General features: G+C 43.6%; 1 protein-coding gene across 2 annotated transcripts in view; it reads right to left on the reverse strand.

Annotated features, from left to right (window-relative positions):
* The window catches only part of DPF3 (double PHD fingers 3), a 245,239-nt gene that overhangs the window by 135,621 nt on the left and 85,493 nt on the right, over nucleotides 1–24,125 (reverse strand). For both annotated transcript variants that reach the window (XR_012379067.1, XM_073895521.1), the window contains exon 2: nucleotides 8,604–8,764. Coding sequence is in view for 1 of the 2 variants with exons in the window: in XM_073895521.1 (XP_073751622.1) it covers nucleotides 8,604–8,764 (161 nt within the window). In the remaining variant the exon portion in view is untranslated. The remainder of the gene's footprint in view (nucleotides 1–8,603; nucleotides 8,765–24,125) is intronic.

The raw sequence follows: 24,125 nt of genomic DNA on the forward strand, positions 1-24,125 counted from the left end.
CTTGTGTTCCCTCTCTCACTGTGTCTCTCTCTGTCAAATAAATAAATCAAATCTTAAAAAAAAAGTAAAAAGCAAGATATATAAGATGGAATATTATGCAGCCATCAAAAAATGAAATCTTGCCATTTGCAACAACATGGATCGAACTAGAAGGTGTTATGTTAAGCGAAATAAGTGAATCAGAGAAAGACAACTGTCATATGATCTCACTGATATGTGGAATTTGAGAAACAAGGCAGAGGATCATAGGGGAAGAGAGGAAAAAATGAAACAAGACAAAACCAGAGAGGGAGATAAACCATAAGAGACTCTTAATCTCAGGAAACAAACTGAAGGTTGCTGGAGTGGAGGGGGGTGGGGGGATGGGGTGGCTGGGTGATGGACACTGGGGAGGGTATGTGCTATGGTGAATGCTGTGAATTATGTAAGACTGATGAATCACAGACCTGTACCCCTGAAACAAATAATACATTATATGTTAATAATAAAAAAAAGCAAGATACAACTATATGTGCCTACAAAAAAAAAATCTATGTTTAATATAAAGATCTAAATATATTAAAAGTAAAGGAATGAAAAAATATACACCATGGTAACATTAACCAAAAGAAAGCTGGAGTGGCTATATTACTATCACAGGAAGCAGATTTCACAGTAAAGAATATTAGTAGACATAAAGAAGGTCCTTACATAATGATAATGGACCAATTTATCAAGAGGAAATAATAACCCTAAATGTGTATTCCTTTAATAACAGAGCTTCAAAACACATGAAGCAAAAACTGACAAAATTGTAAAGATAAATAGACAAACTCACAACTATAGTCAGAAATTTCAGTACTCTCTCTTAATAATTCATAGAACAAATCAACAGAAAAATCAGTAAGGATGTAGAGCAGAACAATAATATCAACCAACTTGATTTAATTGATATTTATAGAACATTCCAACCACCAACAAGAAAATACACATTCTTTTCCAGACCAAAGATAAAATTTATCCAAGATAGGCCATATTCTGAACCATAAAAGAAGTCTCAGTAAATTTTAAAGGAGTCAAGTCATACAAAGTATTCTCTGACCATATGGAATTAAATTAGGAATAAGTAACAGGCATTTATTTGGAAAATCCCCCAAATGTTTAGAAACTAAATAACACACTTCTAAATAATCCATAGGTAAAATAAGAACTCGAAAGACAAATTAGAAAACATTTTTAATTGAATGACAATGAAAATACAGTATCGACATTTGTAAAATGAGGCTAAAGTGGTATTTATATTTGGGGTAAACTATGTTAGAAACCACCTATAGTAGAAAAGAAGAACAGTCTCAAACCAATGACCTCAGTTTCTACCTGAAGAAATAATAGAAGAAATAGAAGAGTAAATTAAATCCAAAGTAAGTAAAAGAAAGGAAAAAACAAATATCAGAACAGAAAACATAAAATAGAAAACAGAAAAAAATGGAAAAAATCTATTACATCAAAAGCTATTTCTTTGAGAAGATTAATAAAATTGATAAACCTCCAGCTAGACTGATTAGATGAAAAAGAAAATTCAAATTACCAACATAAGGAATAAGAGAGAATATATCACAAGGTTTTACAGATATTAAAAGAATAATATACTAATGGTATGAACAGCGTTGTACAACTAATTTTGACAACTTAGATGAAATGGACAAATTCCTTGAAGTCACAAACTGCCAAAACTCACTCAATATAAAATGAATAACCTAAATATCTATTAAAGACATTAAATTTGTAGTTTTAAAAACATTCCTACAAAGAAATTGCCAGGCCCAGATGAATTCACTGGTAAATGCTGTAAAATATTTTAAGGAAAAAAATACAAATTCTACATAAACTCTTCCAGAAAACTGAAAAGGAAGAAATATTTCCCAACTCATTAAATGAGGCTAACATCATCCTGATACCCAAACCAGATACAGACACAACAAGTAAAGAAAACTATAGATAAATGCCTCTCATAAACATAGATGCAAAACCTCTAATAAAACTTTAGCAAAGTGAATCTGATGATATATAAAACAGATAATACATCATGACAAAGTGGGGTTTATCTAGGAAGGTGATGTTAGTTTAAAATTCAAATATCAATCAATGTCACTCAACATGCTAACAAACTACAAAAGAAAAATCACATGATCATCTCAACAGACTCAGAAAAATCAGTTAATAAAATCCAACATCAATTCCTGATTTAAAACTCTCAAACTAGCAATAAGCACATCCTCAGTCTAATAAAAAGCAACTACAAAATGCCCACAGCTAGCATCATATTTAATAATGAAAAAAAATGAATGTTTTTCCCTTAAGATCAGGAACAACATAAGGATGTCCACTCTAAACACTTTTTCTTAATATTATACTAGACATTCTAGCCAGTGCAACTGACAGGTAAGATAAATAAAAGTCATCCATATCGAAAAGAAAAGTTTTCTCTTTCACTAACAACAATCAACTATGTAGAAAATGCTGTGGAATCTACAGAAAGATGTTAGAATAAATTAACATAGCAAGGTTGCAGGATACACAATGAATATACAAAATCCACTGTATTTCTGTAAAATAACAAAGAATAATCAGAAATTGAAATTTTTTAAAACCAATTACAATAGTATCAAAAATATTAAATACTTAGAGATAAATCTGACAAAAATGGGAAATATCTATAGACGAAAAACTAAAAATCATCAATGGGAAAAATTAAATTAAAGAAGACAACAAATGGAGAGAGATGTTATATTCAGGGACTGTAAGACTCAGCACTGAGAATTGTTCATTTTACCCAAAACTGATCTACAGATTCCACATAATCCCAATCAAAATCCCAGCAGAGTTTTTGTAAAAATGGACAAACTGACTGTAAAATTCATGTAGCACTGCAAAGGACATTAGAATAGCCAAAATAACTTAGAAAAAGAAAAACAAATTTAGAGGGCTAACACTACCTGATTTCAAAAAGCATTACAAAAATACAGTAATCAAGACAGTATGATATTAGTGTGAGGAAAGACAAACAGACCAATGAAACAAAACTGAATGTCCAGAAATAGACCCACATACATATGGACATTTAATTTTTGACAAAGGTACAAAGGCAATTCAGTTGAGAAGGTCTAGTCTTTTCAACAAATTATGATGGAACAATTAGATATCTATCTGAAAAAAGATAAACTTGAATCTGTATCTCAAATTATATTTTAAAATTAATTCAAAATGGATCATAGACCTAAGTATAAAACCCACAATCATAAAACTTCTAGGAAAAAAAACAAACAAATATTGCTTGACCTTGGATTAAGCAATAATTTCTTACATACAACAACAAAATCTCAATTCATAAAATAACAAATTGATAAATTTGTACTTAATCAAAATTTAAAATATCTGCTCTTTGAAAGATACTGTTAAGATAATGAAAATATAAGCCATAGACTGGGAAAAAATATTTGCAAAGCATATATCAGATAAAGGTCTTGAATCTAGAATACATAAAGGACTATGAAAATTTAATAATAAGAAAACAAACAAATCCCCCTAGAGATCTAATACAGAGTATAGAGAATATAGATAACAATATTATATTATAATCACCAAACTTGCTAAGATATTAGAACTCAATTATTCCAACCACTAAAAAAAGGATTATTATGTAATGTGATAGAGCTGATAATTATCATTACAATGGTGATCATATTATAATTTATAAGTGTATAAATTTAACATGTTGTACACCTTAAATAGACACAACGTTGTATGTCAAATAAATTTCATTTTTTTTAAACTCCAATTTTTAAATGGCTAAAAGATGTGCACACTTTACCAAAGAACATATAGAGTCTTATAACATCATGGCCAAAATGTCCAAGATTCAATCAAAATCACTCATGTGAAGAACCAGAAAACTCTCAACTTGAATGAGATAAAAGATAACATATCAACACCAATATTAGAATTGCCAGATAATTCTAACCTGACAATATTCTGATAGAATTATTAGAAATATCAATCCTGAATCCTAATTATCTGAATTAAGATTTCAAAGGAGGCATCATAAACACGTTTCAACAAATAATCGTGAACACTTGAAACAAATGAAAACATTTAAAGTCTCCACAAAGAAATGGAAGATATAAAGAAGAACCAAGTGGAAATTATAAAACTGAAAAACAAAATAAAACAACAATAACAAATGTAGAGAATAGAAGAAGCAGTGAAATTGAAGAGAGAAAAATAAAAATAACCCTGAGCAACAGAGAGAAAACAGACTAAAAACAAAACAAACAACAAAAACAGCAACAACAACAACAAAAACAAAAAAGAGAGCCTGGGGGGTTTGTGGGGTATAACAAAAAATCTAAAAATTGTGTTAGTAGAGTCCCAGAAGGATAAGGGAAAGAGAGTGGGGCTAAACATATATTCAAAAAAATAATAGCTGAAATTTTCCTAAATTTTTTTTAAGATTTTATTTATTTATTTGACAGAAAGACAGCAAGAGCAGGAACACAAGCAGGGGGAGTGGGAGAGGGAGAAGCAGGCTTCCCACCAAGCAGGGAGCCGGATGTGGGGCTTGATCCCAAGACCCTGGGATCATGACCTGAGCCAAAGGCAGACGCTTAACAACTGAGCCACCCAGGCACCCTGAAATTTTCCTAAATTTGGCAAAAGATACAAATCTACAGATTCCAGAGGCTGAGTGAATTCCAAAAAGGGTAAACTCAAACAAATCCACACCAAAACATATCAAAATCAAATTTTTGAGAACTAAAGACAAAGTCTTGAAAGCAGTGACAGAGAAATGACACCTCACTTATTTTTTTTTAAAAGATTTCATTTATTTATTGGACAGAGAGAGACACAGCGAGAGAGGGAACACAAGCAGGGGGAGTGGGAGAGGGAGAAGCAGGCCTCCCACTGATCAGGGAGCCCGATGTGGGGCTCAATCCCAGGACTCAGGACCTGAGCTGAAAGCAGATGCTTAATGACTGAGACACCCAGGCGCCCCGACACCTCACTTATAAAGGACAAGAATTTGAATAACAGCAAATGTCTCATCACAAACCTCATCACATCCCAAAGGAAATGCAAAACATTTTTCAAATGCTAAAATAAAAGGACTAGCAACCCAGAATTTTATATCCAACAAAAATATCCTTCATGAATGAAGGGGAAAAAAAATCAAGACATTCTCAGAAGAAAGAAAACTTAAGATAAGTTGTTACCAGTAGATCGACTTTAAAAGAATGGCTAAAGAAAGTACTTAATTAGAAAGGAATTATGAAAGAAGGTCTCTTGGAACATCAGGAAGGAAGAAAGAACAATGAAAGAGTAAAAATGTGAGTAAATACAATAGACACTTTCTTAAGTTTTCTAAGTTAACAGTTCTGCTGTGGTTTTCAGTGTGTGTAGAGGAAATGTTTAAGACACTGTAAACGTATTAAAATGATGAGGGGGCAGGTGAGTATGATTATAAAGGGGTAGAGATGAGGGAGATCTTTGTGGTGATGGAACAGTTTTATATCTTGATTAAAGAGTGGTTCCACAAATCTATATGTGTGATAAAATGGCATTGAACTATGCACACACATTTTGCCAATATCAAATTTTCTGGTTTCCAGATTGTGCTATGATTATATAAGAAGTATCCATTGGGGGAAATTGGGTGGAGGATATGGGGGATCTCTCTGTACTATGTTTTCAGCTTCCTGTGGATCTACAATTATTTCAAAATAAAAACCAATTTTAAAAAGACAAAGAAATTGTACGAAATTCAAAAAAAAAAAAAAAAGGAATACCTAATAAGTGAAAGCAAAATGAAACAAATCCAACTGTGTATTCAGTTCGTGGCACAACCACTCAGAGGAACTCTTTCAAGTGACCTTAAAACACAGTAATTTGACTCTACATCCTTAGTGGACAATACCTTAAGGACAAAAAGAATTACAAAAAGAAGGAGGAGGAGTAGAAGAAGAAACCATTTTCAGTAATTTCATTGTTGGAAGTCTCATTTTATTCTGATACTCTGGTGTGTATGTTTTGGGATAAAGCAAATAAGTCATTATGTCAGCATCATTAAGAGCCAGGATTTTTTTTGGTGTGGGAGAAAGGAGACACACAGTTAGGATAGTTAAGTAAAAACTGTATAAAACTGAATTGAATAGGAAATACAGGTGTATTTTCTCCTTTCAGAGAAGAAATCATATTTCTTAGATCCACTCACTAAAAAGTCCTAGAAACAGCAACCGACCCAGGAACAATGAGCACCACCAGATTATGGTCTTTAAATAACATTTCCTACAAAAAGGCAACAGGATTTCTTAGAGAAATATCTGATCCCAGGTCTGGGCAGGAAGATGAGCCTAAAACATCTGTCTTAATACCAGGATAGCAAGGTAGTTATCTGAAACTACTGGGATTCTTTCAAAACACCAACATTGGCCCAAACCCCTACTGGCCAAAGATGGGACAATAGAAGCAACAAAAAGAATAATAGCTACAACGGATTAAAATGTACCCAGTGCATTTAAATCTGTGAATCCATGATGGTACTCAACAAAATAATAACTTTATTGATCACCCTTGGTAAATACTAGGGAACCAACTCATTATTTTGAAAACTGGTAAATACATTATTTACAATAGCCAAATTATAGAAGCAGCCCAAATGTCCATCGACAGATGAATGGGTACAGAAGAAGTGGTATATGTACACAACGGAATATTATTCACTTATAAAAAGAATGAAATCTTGCCATTTGTAACAACATGGATGGAGCTAGAGAGTACAATGCTAAATTAAAATAAGTCTGTCAGAGAAAGACAAATGATGATCTTACTCATATGTGCAATTTAAGAAACAAAACACACAAGCAAAGAAAAAAGAGAGAAAAGAAAGAGAGACAAACCAAGAAACAGACTCTTAACCTCAGAGAACAAACTTGGTTAGCAGAAAGGAGGTGAGGGGGGTGAAATAGGGGATGGGGATTAAAGAGTACACTTACGATGAAAAATAAAATAAAATAAACTGGTAAATAAAGGCAAAATTATTTATCCCACCTTTCATAGGTGAACTATACCTCACAACAACCAAAATTTTAATGAGGAGATGTTTCTCTTTATAGAAGTTATAGAGCTCATAAATGAAAAAATAGTGACAGCCCTCGAATTGAATGTTACCTTTTTGCAGCCCTTAACTGAATAAAGAATCTAGTCAACTATCATGGAAGGCTGCTAACATCAGTAAAAGAGAGATAACCAGGCAACATGAGCCTCGTGATGGAAGTACACACCATCACTTCGGAGTTGTTCTTGCCCAAAAAAACTGAACTTGAATCTGCTCAAGTCTCTAGTCCTAGCTACCAATTCACAGGAATAACACCATGGGGATGCAATCAGAAAATCCAGACTCTGGGAAACCCTACAGCGCAAACAACCCAGTTTCTTCCACAAATAACATGCAAGGGGGAGAGAGACAGATACACACACACACACACACACACCCCAAGACCTACAGATTTAAATGATTGAAGAAACACATCAGCCAATTACAATGTAGGGATCCTCTTTGGGTTCTGATTTCAACTACAGGGGGAAATAAATGTTGAACAAATATTTTATTCTATTAATGTCTTATTGTTAAGTTGGAGCTTTGATAGCTATTGTGGATTTGTTTATGTCATTACCATTTACAGATACATACTGAAAAATTTACAGACAAAATAATATGTTGCCTTGGATTTACCTCAAAATAACCAAGGGTCAAGGAGGGAAGTGGGCGACGAGTACAAATGAAACAAGATTGGCCATGAGTTGATCATTGTTGACACTGGGTAATTAATACATGCACACTCATTTTACTATTCTCTCCACTTTTGTATGGGTTTGAAATTTTTCATAATAAAAAGTTTTTAAATATACCCATATAGAGCCAGAAAACTGGCATTACTTTGGTTGCCTCTCTAATCTCTGCCCATTGGTTTTTATTCTGTTCTCTGGTGTCTAGAAGATTAGTGTCATAGTAATAATAATAGTAATCTCAACATTAATAGCCAGCATCTTTGGAGCACATACTTACTATGTGCTAACTCATTATGAATTCAAACCTTTTATGAATATTTCCATTTAATCCTGACAAAATCCTAAAGTAAATACTATTATTATTCCCATTTTACAGGTGAGGAACCCGAGGGAGAGAGGTGTGATGATGGAGCCAAGCCTCAAACCCAGATCTGACTGCGGATTGCCAGCTTATAACCACTAAGCTACAAAAGGGCAAAAGATGAAGATGGCTGTCACGTCCTCAGTCTTCCCTTTTTGGGGGCTAAAGCCTGAGTTCTTCCACTCGGCCGCTGCCTCCCCCCCAGTGTGGCTTCTCTGCCCCACACCACCCTTGGAACATGCGCCAAGAGCTAGGAAAATGGTTGGTTGAGGTTCTTGAGAGTCTCCCAGGCCTGCGGAACAGCCTGCCCTTCCCCGGGCACCCTGCAGAGATTCCCGAGTGCTGTCTGGTCCTCCTGCATCCAGACTAACAGCCAGAACGTGCACAACGTGCGCACGTGCCGGGGGGCGTGGCTCACCTGGGCCGCGGTGCCTCTTCTCCATCCAGATGTAGCAGTTGTTCTGGGCCACCCCGGTCTGCGAGTCCAGAAAGGGGAGGCGCACACTGCGCTCTGCGCAGAGCCGCGAGTTATAGCTGCGGCAGTGCTCAATGGCTTCCTTGTAGAACTGGTCCCCAAGCCTGCCCGGGAGAGGAAGAGAAGAGGAGTGAGGCCAGGGAAAAATGGAAGTGCGCACAGAGGGAAACTGATGTTACCCACCTCCCTCCCTGGGGAAATGATGGAGTTATGAAGACCCAGGCGATGAGGTCCAAGAGCCTTGCCAAGGGGCAGAATCCAACTTGGAGTCAGGTCTCAATCAGGTTCTATTTCCCATACCAAATCCACCAGGGAATTTAGAATCCCCTTTAACAAAGAGCCTAGGGCCCCTAGATAAACCACCAGTAAAAGTGACAAGTCCCTGTTCCAGGAAGCATGAGGTCCTGTTCCAGGATAGAGGTGGCTCTGGAACAGTCTTCTACCTGGGTTCTACCAGGAGCTAAGGCTTCTAGAGTCCCCTCATTAACATCCTCCATTAGCCACACTTTGTTCTCAATAATTGCCAGCAAAAGCACTCTAGAATGAACCCAAAACACCAGCATCAATGCATGGCTTTCCAATACAACAGAAGAGAAACACCAATATAAACACAGACTAGAAGGACAGAGGAAATATCCCCTAAAAATAGAGCTATTGTGGTGAAAGGAGGTGAAGAGAGGCATGCACCAATCTTTTTTTTCTTTTTATTTTATTATGTTATGTTAATCACCATATAGTACATATTTAGTTTTTGATGTAGTGTTCCATGATTCATTGTTTGCGTATAACACCCAGTGCTCCATTCAATACAATGCACCAATCTTTTAAAACCACACACTTAAAGAAAAATAACGTTCTAACCGAAAACAAAGGAAGCATTTGTAATAAGAGCTGAATTTTGAATTCAAGATAATTTAATCCCTGGGATCTAAAACACAAATAGAAAGACCTTTCTGATTTGTTGGAGGGGTGATCTGATTAAGCACAGTAAATTTTATGTTCCTGAATCTTTGGTATCCTTGGACATGTGGTCATGCTACTAATTTTAAGATAGTGTCCTTTTCAAAGACCAAAAATATAACATTGGTAAAACTGATCAAATGTAAAGAAAAAAAAATCAGTGAGATCAAATACCTAACAAATAAAAGACAGGCACATGTTGGAGGTTAATAATTGTCTCAAGGAAATACAAATGTCTTAACCTAACCTCTGCCAGGTAGACTTGCACTTCTTAGTGGGGAGCCGTGGGGAAAGGCAGAAATGGGAGGAGCCACAGGGATTGTTGGGCCAGAAGGGAGAATCAAGTAGCTCATTCTGAAGCGACATTATGAATGTCCCTTTGTTTTGGTTCTATGTAGATTAGAAGAAGCCAAAATCAGAGTGACAAAGTCCCAAAGTTAAAAATAATATATTCCTTAACCAAAATATTTAGAGAACTAAAGAAAGCAAAATTTTAGAGGGATTTTTCTATACTCTTAAAAAAAAAATCAGCAGGTTAGAGTCTACCAAAGAATTTAAAGCAAATTTCTTATTCTGGGAGGATACAACCATTGAAGCTTCTGAGGCATCTTTTGGAAATTACTTATTGACATACCTCTTAAAAAAACAAACAAAAAAAAAAAGCCCCTTTGCTCCTTTTCCCGCTCTAAACGTCTTCAGTCTCACAAGGAAGGCATAACGTGCTCAGAAAGTGTCCTAGCAGGTGCAAAACCAAACTGTAATCAAATTATAATAGCCACACAGCTGGAAATGAATTGGGGGGATGGAAGCCTATTAAAATGCTATAAAACGGAACATGAGCTGATGTAATCAAAGATGGTAACAAGGATCATGAGATTGACCAAAAATAAAGAACCATTTCCTACAAAGCGTTCACATTTGTGTCCCACCGGCTTCAATGCCTCCACTGCTAAAGCTCAGGGCGACAGAACTTTCCCAGACAGCTCAGCGCAGCCAAGATGACACACAGCCCCATCCAGGGCATCCTGGATGCTCCAGCTCCTTCATGAAACGGCGACCAGCTGCACCACATTGATGAGAACTGACAAGAACACGCAACAGAGAGGTGTCCGATGTGAAAAACAGTCATCTGGTTTCCCAGGATCTTTTGGCAGATGGCCAAAATATATGTTAACTCTTCCAACCCCAGAAATTCTGCTGAAAGAGAATCCATAAACCAAGCAAATGGCACACTAGAACTCTAGACTGGAGAGAAGGTCTCCGTCTTCAAAACAAATTCTGGAAGCCGGGATAAAAGAAAACAACAGCAGGATCTCAAATTAGACTTTACCTGATACGCTCCTAACTTGCTTCCAACATCCCAAAGAGAAGGACAAGAAAGGGAAGTTACTGAAAATGAAAAGTGAGTTTGGCCAAGTCCATGCCCCACATCGAATGGAATGAGAAAGTCAAACATAGTGGTGTGCTGGGCGAAAATTAATTTCATCTTAAAAACTTTCCACTTTCCGTAACATGCGATGTTATTAGTAACAGGCATGCCGGGGGGGGGGGGGGCAGGGGGACGTGTATTTTTAAATGTAATCTTTGTGTGAACGATACCTCTCTTACGTAAACAGAGAAACCCTTCTCCAGACTGGAACAACCGTATTAAAGATTGAACCTGCAAAAATGTGACATCCAACACCCTCCCTGCCCCTGTCTCCAGGGAAGTCACTTTTAAACAGACCAGGCGTTGGCAGCGACTTGGAAACAAAAGTTTAAAGCCTTTTTCAAGATACGGGAGGAGAAAAGAGACTTCAGCCTTTTTGATAAATTCAAGCAGAACGTCTCTGAAAGTTAATTAGCCAAAATCTTCACGGGGCTTGTACTGCTCTCGAGAAGAAAATCGATGGCCAGTTCTCCCTAACCCGTGGAAAGCAATTTAAACAGGAGAGAGGACAAATGTCCTTTTCAACATGGGATTTCTTTAAAAAAAAAAAAAAAAAAAAAACCCCCACAATGATAGGATCCCGGGGGGTGACATTTGCATTCAAGTTGTTGGGGGGGTGGGCAAGGCTGGCAGTGGGCGGTGACCAGCATGTCCCAGGCTGGGTCACCCAGCCTGGGCCGTCACCTGTCTGCATCAAACCAAGGGGGCTGGGTTACCGCGGGCTGATAGATGTCTTGGGCTGGAAGAAGCTCACACGAGGCAGAGTAGAATGATGTTCTCATCAACAGCCTCATTCAGGCTACCTGAGGCTGCAATCAAAAGCAGGAGCAGCACAGCGGGACACATTGCTGGGCTCTGTCCCCCACGGCCTGCAGCTTGGAGCAGCGCTGGCTGCCCCGTTCTGGGGGTGCCATGAGGGGTGAGATCCCTCAGCGAGCAAATCTGGAGTAAGGGAGCCATAGTTCTCAGAGCTTTCCAGTGACCCTCCTTGAGCATATCTGTGGAAAAAATGGATTCCAGGGAACCAAAGAGCATTGGGGTACAAGTAAGACTTCTCTGAAATGATTCCAACTAGGCTCCAGATGTGCTTTTCAGAGCCCATCACAGCCCCTCCAAGACCCTCTGCCCCCTTTCTTCTTCATGCTTCCACCTCTCTCTCTCAACACCTTGCCTCTTCTCTTCGATTCCATATCCACTGGCCTGAGCTGACTCTCAGATCCAAACCCCCAACCCAGACACCTGGGGCCCCTCCCTCTTCACTGTACCTCTGGTCCTGTGTTCTGACCCAAGAACAGGTGTCCTGCCATACCCCAAACACGTGTCCAAAAGCAAATTCCTCATCTCCTGCCAGAAGCCTGCTCCCTCCCCAGAGTCTCCATTCTCCTGAGGTTGGGGAGTCATCTGGTTTCCCAGGAAGAGAAGAGAGAGAACCCCATATTTCCCCAGCAAGGTGTCCTTGACCCTTCCCTTTCCTTCATCCCTTCTGGCATTGGATTCTTTCATTTCTCAGGAAGTCGCCTCTTCTGTCCATTCCTGCTGCATGGCCACCAGTCCCCTTTGACTGTAAAAACAGGACCTTGGCCCATCATTGCTATTTGTGCACATAAACAGAGATAAGCAGAGATAACAAGAAGCCCTAGCCTGTGGCAGGATCTCTGGCCCCTCCTTCCCCACCATGGGCCCCTCCTCCTCTCTGTGGGCACCTGGATTTCCTGCTGTCTCACCCAACTGCCCACACTTGCACCACGGCCCACAAACACATATTAAGACTCATTGACACCAATATGCTAACTTCCTCCTGTTTGCATTTAAATGTATTTAACTCTAACTGTGCTGTGGAAAGCATTTTATAATAACTAGCAAGCAGGGGGCAATATTTGGCAAGGTGGAAGAACCTCTTCGTTTTCCTCACGGTGACACTGTTCCTAAAGCTGCCCTTCAAAGAAAGCCAGGTTGAGTATTTGCTGTGGACTGAATTGTTTCGCCTGAAATTTATGCGCTGAAGCCCTAACACCCTAATGTTCTAGTATTTGGAGATGGGGCCTTTGGGAGGTAATTAGTTCATGAGGATGGAGCTCTGGTAATGGGATTGGTGCCCCTGTAAGAAGAGATAGGAGAAGGACCGACCTCTCTCTCTCTCTCTCTCTTTCACTCTCTCTCTCCCTCTGCCATGTGAGCACACAGCAAGAAGGCAGCCATCTACACCCAAGAAGTTTCTCACCAGAACAAGACCATGCTGACTCCCTAATCTTAGACTTCACAGCCTCCAGACATAAATATCTGGAGAAGTAAATAAATATCTGTTGTTTAAGCCACTCAATCCCTGGTATTCTGTCATAGCAGCCTGAGCTAAGGCAGTGTTTCTGATATTTAAAAGAAGAAAGGCCTGTAGAGGATGGTGGTGCAAGACTCCAGTCCCCTTCTTCCCTCACTCTGTCCTCCTCTAACAAAGATGGCAATAGTAACACTATTCATAAGGTCAATTTCAATTCCATGCCATGCTTAATGTTTATCTTCTTTACAAGACTTTAAACTCTACGAGGGTAGAGACCACATTTGCAGGGCCACTGCACACAGCCACCAGGCTTTGCGCTAAACTGCCCAGGGGTACCAGTAACCCTGTGAGCCTGGCCTTTTTCCTGACTTATCCCCAGCCTCCAGCACGGAGCCCAGCACACAGATGAACTGCGTTCAACAACAACTCATATACCTATGATAGGTGTTTCCATTTGGACAGTCTTCAATTTGTTGCACTTATAGGTTGATGATTTAGACTGCATGGATGTCTAGTCACAATTTGCAAAAAAAAAAAAAAATCAAGAGAATGCCTGCAACCACTCCCATTCTGTCTCAACACCCAGCTCCTGGGTTACTGCAGCAGTCCCCTGACTATAATTACTACAGCTCTTCTACCCATCCTGACAAAAAGAAATCTCCCCGGAGCCCAGTTTTTAGTCTTTCACTCCTCAGGATGGAAGGCAAGATGGCTCCCACTGGTGCCCAATTTCCTCTGGAGGCTGACGGGGCCCTTGGAGAGCTGAGGGATTGGGGTGGAACAGAAAGAACAGAGACTTGCAATCAGGCAGATCTGAGTCCAGCTCCAAGGCTGACTGGCTACACAACCCCGGGGCCGGTTCCTTACCCTCCCCAAGCCTCAGCTCTACTTTCTACAACCCCTACTTCAGGTCTGTGAGAGAATTAAATGAGAAGGAACCTCTGGCACCCAGAGGGAAATGCCTTTCATCAGTGGTGGTTCCTTTCTCCTTCCCCCAAAGAAGAGCATTTTCTGCCACTTTGTGGCACACCATCTGCTTCAGCTGGTCGATGGCCCCCACAAGACACACACACACACACACACACACACACACACACACACACACACCACACTCACTGGTGCAGTGTCTTTGAGGCTGGTGGACGACAACCAAACCTCTGTCCCAAAACCTTAGGCAGGAGGGTGGCTGAGGCCAAACCTCAGGCAACAAGGTAAGCTGAAGAGCTGTTGCATGATGATCGCAAAGGTCCAAAGCCTGCCCAAACACAGAAACAGCACCTGGCTTGTTGGCCGCTCTATCCCCAAGCCCAGCACAGAGCTTGCCATGTTGGGTTGAATGATGAATGAATGAATGAATGAATGAATGAATGAATCTTCGTCAGACCTTCTTGTGTATATGAATCAGACAGCCCTACCCCTGGACCCCAACAATATACTTAGTCAGGTTCTTTCTCCCACCTGAAATTCTTGCCTCTTGCCCCCGACCTGGCTAATCTTAATCTGTTCAAGGGCTGGCTGAAGGCCTGCCTCTTCTGGGACACCAGTTATCCCTGCCAATAGTGTTTGCTCTCTGCCCTCTCGGAGCTGCCTGATTGTCTCAGTTGTATTTGGCCATTCTCTACCATCTTCCTTATCTCTCCCCACCCAACCAAAATATAGGAATCTTGAAGACAGGAGCTAAGAGTTCTATATTTCCACGTTACCCAACAAAGCCCAGTGCTGGGACTATAGAAGCACGTGATAAATACTGATGTCAGGCCATCCTAATGGAAGCTTCCAGCTGAGAGATGCTTGGGACACTCTCCACATGCAGATGAGGTGAGCCTGAAGTTACCTGGCTTCTCCAGAGCACAAGCTTGGCCAACTGAAAACGGATATCCTGTAAGCTCAAATCTCACTGAATTTTCCCTATCATCTTAAAAAAATCCCTTCAGCTCTCAAGATTTTCGTTTCTCCATCTACAAAATTCACGCCACTCTGCAAGACACAGAACTAATATTCCCCTTCTCTGAACTTTACAAAAAGCTCACTGAATACTGTGCTGTCATCAGACCACCTCGGGACGACTAGCTCTTCCTCTGCTGATGCAGGAAATAAGGCTTCGGTGCTTATCAAGAATCCCAACACCCGACTCTCCAGGAGAATGGTCTAGGGAGTGGCTCTCCAACTTTGGTTTGCGTCAGAATCGGTGGGGGCCAGGGAGGCTGTGACATTCTGATTCCGGTGGTCTGGCATGTAATCCAGACATCTGTATTTTTGATAGATCCCCCAGTGATTCTGAGACATACGAGACCCATTGACCTAAGGATGGCTCCCCAGCCTCCAAAGCAAGGGGAAGAACAAGAGGGCCTTGTGATGCTCTTTCGGCCACATTCTAATGGCAGAGCAGGAAAGCCCAGTTAACTGACTTTAACTCGGCTGGGTTTGTTCCTGAATTTTTTCTTTTATTTTCTGGCAGCAGGCATGGACTAAGCAGCACTAACCTATAGTAGACTAGTCCCACCCACAGAAAGCCTCATCCCTCACAAAACATCCAAGAGACCTGGTGAAGGCAAATTTATGGAGAAGATCGTGACATTCTTTGAGTCACTCTGGCAGTAACTCTGACCTTCATAACATCTCAGGAAAGGCACCTTGGGGACGAGGGTATTGCCTCGCAAAAGCCAAGTCCAATGAAGAATTTGAACCCTAAAACTCCTATGATGACTTAAATGCCACGCAGTCTGATGTTCAGGCCTGCTAGACCCGATAAATCCTTTTTCCAGCATCTACTCTGGTGAAGACTTTTCAGGGACTTATTATGCAAAGCTGCCTAAGCAAGACGGAATTTATGTTGAACCTGGCCATGATTTCTGAGCTGCCACTGGGTGTTCTGATGACATACGCAACTCAGGGTTGAAGTCAAGGGGCTGCCAAGGACAAGAGACTGGAGGCAGGAGGGAAAAAGGATGATTCCTTCCAGTAAATAATGGGGGGGGGGCAGGAAAGGGGGATGCTCCGGGAAGGAAGAAGACTGTAGTTTTTCTGGTATCCAAGGTTTGCCTTTCAAATGGCATCCAGACATGACAAAATAAATCTCTCCTCTGGAGGCTGAGGAATGTGTAGAATGCAACCAACTTTCAAAAGTGGGGAAAAAAAAAAAAAAGGCTGCTTTATCTCAGGGTGAAGCATACCTAGAAAGAAAATACACACCCATCGCAGAAACTTCATTGACTGAGGAAGTATTTTTACTTTCCCTGGTTCATAGACTGAGTCCTCTCTGAAACCCCAGCCATGAGCTAGGCACCAGTACGTTGTCCCCTGGATGGGCTTTGCCAGGAGAAGTGGACCACTGATTAGAGACAATTCTTGGACAAACATATCCTCCGACCCCGTCTTCGCTGCTGGAATACAAGAGCCTCAAGGCTGCCCTTCCTGATAAAGAGAATATTGGCCTGGCATTTAAAACACAGCCACAAAGAACACATCCTCTGTAGTCAATTCTCAATGCAGCAGTCCAAGTGATCTTTTTAAAATGGAAATCAGATCATGACATTCTCCTCCTTAAATCCCTCCAACGGTTTTTCACTGCACTCAAAATAAAATCCAAACTCCATCCCATCGCTATGGGCCCTCAGATTGTCTGGCTATGCCCACCTTTCCTATTTTCCCTTATCTCGGCCCCCTCTTGCCCGCTCAACTCCATCCTCACTGCACTTGTCTCTGCCCTTCGAATATACCAAAAATCATCCCACCTCAGGACTCTTGCACGTGCCATTCCCTCTTCTTGGTATACAGTTCCCCCAGGTCTTCTCATGGCTGGGCTCTTCTCAGAAGAGTCTTCTTTGACCCACCCTAAGGCAGCCCACCCTTCTCCACTCCTGCCCTAGTCCTATGCTATGACCCATTCTACTTTATTTTTTTTCATTATATTTACTACTACCAAACTTTTTCTGTTTTTTCTTTGCCTGCTGATTGTCTCTACATAACAAAATTATGAACTCCATGAGAGCCAGGTCTTTATTTCTCTTGTCTACCACTCTCTGAACCCAACACAGGATTTGGCACAAAAGAAATTGCTTGACAGATAACACTGAACAAAGAAGTAAAAGACCCAGGCTACCTGCAAGGGACAGCTTGAAAGGTACGGGAGCCCGGCTTTCCGGAGGGCAAGACGGCCATGGCTGGGGGAAGCCCCCAGCACAGGGAAAGAGAATGACTCCACCACCTTCTCACTTCTGATCCTCCCTGCCCAACACACTCATCAGGGGGTTAGGAGCCCATTCCTCTGTCCACCCTTGAATCTTGCTGATGACCCAACAGTGCCACCCGCACACTGCAAAACCTGCAGAGAAGTGGAGGCAAGAGGATAAATGATGCCCTTCATGACATCAGCTCTTCTTTTCTATGCCCAAAAAGAACATTCCAGGCCTGATCCTGGCACTGTAAACTAACAGTGCCAAAAGATGGTCCCCAGTGTACCTATTCCAGTCTCCTGAAAGGACCGGTCTCTAAATTAACCTCCCCTGCATGTTCTTTCCCAGAGACTTGATCCATGTCCTCTTTCGGAGCCCCGAGCCTATGGGTAGTGGCAGGGGCAGGAGTAGGATGGGGGTGGGGAAGCACTGCTTGACGGGAAATCAATGGGAACTTGAAGGTCATCCGGAGGGCGCTGTCTCCCCATCATGCACCTGCTGGGATGGGATTTGTGGTCCTGACCTCGCTTGAGGGCCTCTGCCCTCCTGTCAGACTTGGTTAAAATCAGCTGGTAGAAGCAAACGCCCTGCAGACCAAATGACCTCCAGGCTGCCCTTCTAAGGGACATCGAGCCAAACAAAGAAGCACTGAGTCTCATTTAACCTGCCACAAGGTTGAGAGTCACCCCAATTTCTCTTGGCACTCCTCTGAGAAAACTACCTCGGGCCTGCTGTTTTTTGTTTTTTTGTTTTTTGTTTTTTGTTTTTTTTTTTTTTTTGAGGCACATGCTTGTAAACCTTTTAATAAGGACAGAACAAAGCCAGGTTGACCAAGAGGCTGGTCATGTCGCCAAACTTAAGTTCTCCGGTAGAAAATATAGAAATATTCTGGGAAACGAAGAAGACCAAAACCAAAAGGTAAGTGCACCCTAGAAATACCTAAATCTGCCCTCATAACCTCTATATCCTGGCATGAGAACAAAAGATACCAGAACCTCCAAACCACTGAAGGGAGATCTATTTTTCTTGCCAGCCCAATAACATAAGGGGATTTGACTGCATTTAAAATCTGACCCTCCTTTCCTCGTGGACCAAGTTCCCTCCCTCCCCCCATTCCTCCCTCCCTTCCTCCAGTCTCTCCACCTCATCTAGAATCACTTGACATACAGGTCAGCCCAGATCTCCAATCCAAAAGTTGAAGATGAGTCAGGTATAAAAATGAGGAAGAGACATCCTCAACATACTTACAGAAAGGCGACAAGATGGTGGTAACAAAAACTGTGGCCTGGCCGCCATTGACTGAGCACTTACTATGTGTGCCAGGCACTGTTCTAAGCACTCAACCAGATTGTCTCATTTCATCCTCATACATCTCATTATTTCCCCCAATTCCACAGATGAGGAAACGGAGGCACACAGAGTTTTCAGTGATTTGCCTTGAGTGTCAAGTGGCGCTGCGAAGCGATAAGCTCAGGCAGTTTCAGGCCAGAACCTTGTTCTTGGCCACGACACTACCAGCCTCTCACGGGGGCACCGCTGCCCCCTCACTGAGAACTGAGCCTCTGGAACTGGCGTAACTTGAACGGCACTTCCTTTTTGCGGGTATGGAGGGCATCACCACTTTGCTGGACAATCTTAGCCCTTTCCTTTTCCCTTTTTTGTGCCTCAGTTTCCCAAACTGCCAAACAGTTCCAGAGGTACTGCTAGTCACAGAGCCTGTCACAGGGCCACCTCTTAGTGACTCAAGAAGTAGGCTGGTTATGGAGCTGCCTGAAAAGATACCATCAGAGAGATACAAAACATTATTATGTGGTTTAGAAACCAAATCCATCCCGACGGTGAACAAGGGGTAATGGGCTTTGAGAGGCCCTGTGGCTCTCTGAACGTTGGCTGAGGGGACCAAAAGGAAAATGCCAGATTACCATAAGAATCCCAGGTGTTAGAGATTGTCTAATGCCCAGCGCTTGTTGTACTGTAAGGAAAACCAATAACTAGAGAGGGGAAGTCATTTCCTCCAGTCACACCGGGCCAGGGCTGAGATCGGATCCTCAGTGTCCAGGTTCCTCGTCTCAGGATTTCTCCACTGTTTACAGCAGGGGTCTGCGAATGACCACCCCCGGGCCAAATGTAGCCCCCACAAATTCCTATAAATAAAGTTTTATTGGAAGACAGCCATGCACATTCATTTACGTACAGTCCGGGCGCTGTCACACCACAGACAACGGTAGCATTGAGGGGAGTTCCAACAGTGACTGCGTGGCCTGCAAAGCCTTCTGGACCTTTACAGAAAAAGTCTGCCAACTCCTGGTTTATAACCTAAGTCTCAAATGATGAAAAGACTCCGCCCTTGGAATGAAAGAAAACAGCATGGGAGGCCGAGAGTCACACAGCTCAAGCAGAGCATTTTACAATTATCCCAGCTTGGTACAACTTAATAAAAACCCATAAATACAGTTAATAATAAGGAAAACAAGCACTAGCTCACCCTACCTATTTAATAATTATTGTTAACTACAGCATGCAAAACTCATGGCTGGAAATTACTTTTTTCCTAGCCTCTCTCGAAAGCCCTTTTGCATTAGAAAACGCTGTTGGCCAATGGGTGAAGCATGCTTCCTACAGTTTGCAGAGGCCTCATCTCCTCCTGTGGAGTGACAATGGGGGCACTGAGATCACTGTCCCCTCCCTGGGTGCTCCCTGTCAAACAGGATGGTGCCAAAACCCTCCTTGGCCCCTCTTTCCCAATAACATTATTAGGAACCACCAGGCACAGGAGAGGCTCTTGTTCAGGCTTCTCCTGCCGGCAGTGCCTCCCTGCCTCCCTCATCCCCTCTCTGCTCTCCAGAATGTGATCGGAGGCAGCATTCGGCTCCCAGAAGCATCCCAGCCCTTGGCAGTTTGGGTAAGGATATGCTGTCATGCCCTGGAGCGGAGGAATGGAGCTTGGCCCCTGAGAGGCCCATGTGGGAATCAAGGCTGGACCTCGGGTCCAGGCCGAAGTTGGAATTTGATCACAGTGGATCTTCAGCAGGTCTCCCAACCCCACTGAGTCCCAGGCTCCCATCGGTGAAGGGGAGAGAACCATCTTTACATATTCCAAACACTGGAACGGCGCACAAAGTCAGAACGCAGGGGTGAGGCAAGCCAGCCAGGCGGCAGCCAAGGTCCAATCTCACCAGGATTAGAACATCAGAGAACCATGGAAGTTGGAAAGGCTTATATGTAATAGCATTATCTCAGGCAGAGAGCTTTGCTAGATAGGACTCATCTTGCACGGAGCGGTCCCAGTTCACATGGAGGTACAAGCAATCATTGCTAGTAACTCTGCTTTCCCTCTCACAAGTGCCCTTGCTTGGCTGATAAACGATAAGGTCATTCTATTGATAAGCTGTCTGGGGTCAGAGAGAGGTAAGGGCCCCTCTGCCCTGAACATGGTCGGTGACGGCAGTAAATGGGCTTCTAAGGTGGTCACATCCGGTTTGGTGAAGACTTGGGGTACAGGTCTGGGGCCAGAACTGAACAGCTCGGGACAAGACAGGAAAGACAGTCCTGCTTCTCCAGCTGCCCCTCATCAGGCCTTCTGCCTCTTTTTACAGTTGTTAAACAAATACTTAGAGAACGTGAGCCAAAGGGTGAACTCCCTAGGAGGCCCCCAGGCTTGGAGAGAAGAGGGGGCTTCGGAAAGTGCTAGAAGCAGGAGATGTACCGACAGGTGCCTACTCCCTGCCTGCTGTGCTAAGCACCTGCCCGACCTTCTCTTCATCCCTGGGACCAGGTAGGGTCCTGGCCTTTCACAGAGCCTGACACTGACCCAACCCAACCCAACTGCCCTCGGGAAGTGCATGTCTGGGGACCCGGACCCAGGCGAGGCTCAGGACTTCCTCCTGTTCTTTGAAACTCTTCCCCACAGGGGCTGCCCCTCTTCCACCAACCCTGCCGAGCTACAGGGGTGCGGGTGGGCGTGCTGTGTTCTGGGACCTCCATCATGAAGAGAGCCAAGAGGCGAGCAAAAAGAAGGGCCCAGAAGAGCCTACCTGAGCTGTAGGCTGAGGTCTGTAGGGGAGGAGGGCCGGGCGGGCAGCCGATTAGAGGAAAGGCAACAAAGAAGGCAGAGGAGGGGACAGAGGAGGTGGGGCACAGGAGTCAATATTTGTGGAGGGAGGGCGGCCCCCGGCACATGCCCCACAGCCATCAATATCTCTTCTGAGGACAGCTTATCTGGGGAATTTATGCTCTCTAATAATTACCTTGCAGAGGGTTCCACTTATCTTACCACAAGAATCTGCTGGTTGCCAGACACACGGGGTTCTGGTTAATTCCATCCACACTGCCTTCCACCTCCACCTCGTCCTGCCCAGGTCCCCAGCTCCCCAGCTCCCATCCCCTGACCTCTAGCCTCTCCCTCTCTCTCTGGCCTGGGGGAAGTTGAGGGTAGGAGAGTCTCAACAACTTCCATCAGATTTAAGGGCCCCTAGGAGCCGACGCAGGGGGTGGGGGAATCTCCCTTACGGACAGGTATGAGAGGTAAGTTGAGGCCCAGCCTGGGGATGGGCACACAGCTACAAAAGGCTGTGTGTGAAGGGCAGAAGCACTGATTTGACCATATTCGTCTTTGCCTGATGCCATCAGGTCTGGTCAGTATTTTTATTTTCTTGTCTCCACAACCCCCCTGAGAGCCTTCCCTTCCCTCCTCCAGCCCTTTGAGGATGCCCCCACCAATAACGGTGGGGCCTCTTATTCACTGATCAGCATTCACTGCCTTGTGTGGCTGGGATCTCCTCGAACACCTGTCTCAGACCCAACTGCAAGCTCCTTGCCAACGGAGCCCTTGGCACTCTGGCACTGAGTCCCTCCTGAGCCTCAGCAGTGACAATACACCAGGTAACCCTTGCCATGGGCCAGGTTCCAGAACGTTCTAAGTGCATTAGAAAGAATAATGCATTTCATCTTTGCAGCAACCCCATGAGAGAGCCGCTATCCCTCTCCCTCCATGACACAGGTGAGGACACTCTGACAGCTACGGTCATGGGCCCAGGGCCATCCAGGGAGCAGCCAAGTCAGGATTTGAACCAGAGTCTGGACTCTTCAACACTCTGCCCTGCCTGGCAGTAAATGTCTGCCAACCCACCGGAACAGTTTACACCATGTCTCCACACTTCTTTATGCCCTCCTGTTCTAAAAGAATAATTTTCGTGAAAGTAATCATAATACCAGCTGACAACTTCGGGTCCTTGAGCACGTATGGGTGCTCTCCACTTAGTCCACATGGCCGCCCGATGAGCCACTGCCATTACCAGCTGGAGGCTGCACTCCCCAAGCCACCTCTCTGCCCCAGAAACACCAGCCTCCCCCTCCTCCGGGCCTTGGCACCTGCTGGGCCCACTGCAGGCACACTCACTCCCCTCATCTTTACAGGGCGGCTCCTGTGGCTCCTTGCGCCCTGCTCACTCCCACCTCCTTCCCCAAACTCCTTCTCTAGAGCACTCACTCTTTCTTCACCCACCCCCCTGGTTTCTGGTCTTTTTAGCACTTTGCCAACTATCAAAAATTATTGTATTACTATTTACTTACTACCTGTCTTTCCACTCTAGATACCTAAGCTCCCCGGGAGAAAGACTGGCCTAGTTTGTTCACTGCATTCCCAGTGACTCAAACCAGGTACCTGGCGTACAGCAGTTGGATAAATAATATCCCCACTGGGCCTTACACAATCCTCGCAGCCTGCTCAGTGGGACACTTTGTTTCGTGGAAAGCCCGCTCTCTGTCCTATCTTCACTTACCTGATTCCAGCGTCCCAGGCATCCTGCAGAGTACTTTAGCATTTCATTGTACCGACCATGAGATAGAAAATACCCACTTTACTGATGAGGAAACGGGCTTCGAGAGGTTCCACGGCTGGCCCAAGACCACACAGAAGGAAGGTAAAATCAGTCCCCATTCTGTCCGCCTCCCTGAGTCCGTGATATTAATCATCCTGCCACAGAGCCTCTGGCTGGGTCCCCTGGGTAACTCAACTTTCTTCACCCATGTATCCCTAAATGTCCCCTGCCTTCCTCTTCCCCGAGCCCTTGCTTCTCTGTGCCAACTCTCTTCCACTGGCCCTTCCAGGTTCTCTCTCCACTGTTCTTCTCCCTGCTCCGTGCCTCCAGGAGTATGTCCTACATGGTCAGCCACCTGCCATCTTCCCGCAGCCTCTGGCAGCCTAGCCAAGGGCGAATGCCAGCAGCAGGTCAGAGGACAAGATGGGGCATTTACTCCCCCAGCCGCCTCCTTGCTGGGTCTACTGAAGGTCACGGCTCCTGTCAGGCAGCCCTCTCCCCTTGACCTAGAGCCCAGGGCACTGCGTGCTGTCTTACCTCGGACATTTCCCTGTCCACACTTTTATAAATAGCCATCTTATTAAACACACCTCCGTTTACTCTGTTGGAATTTGCTGCTCTCTGCTGGAACCCTGGCTCTCCGAATGCCACCTGGCCTCTCTGTCTCCTCCAGCGGCGCCCCCACTGTCAAGGCCCCCAGCTCCCCCCCCCCAACCCCCTGCCCTCTGCCAGGCCCTCCTCCACTGCCTGGGGTGTTGAATCCCTCCAAGACCTATAAATAAATGTTGACTTGCTGGCTTGAAGCTT

This window comes from Callorhinus ursinus, unplaced genomic scaffold (genome assembly GCF_003265705.2).
Source record: "Callorhinus ursinus isolate GAN/ISIS: 27379988/994484 unplaced genomic scaffold, GSC_fseal_2.0 scaffold8, whole genome shotgun sequence".
Classification (NCBI taxonomy): domain Eukaryota; kingdom Metazoa; phylum Chordata; class Mammalia; order Carnivora; family Otariidae; genus Callorhinus; species Callorhinus ursinus.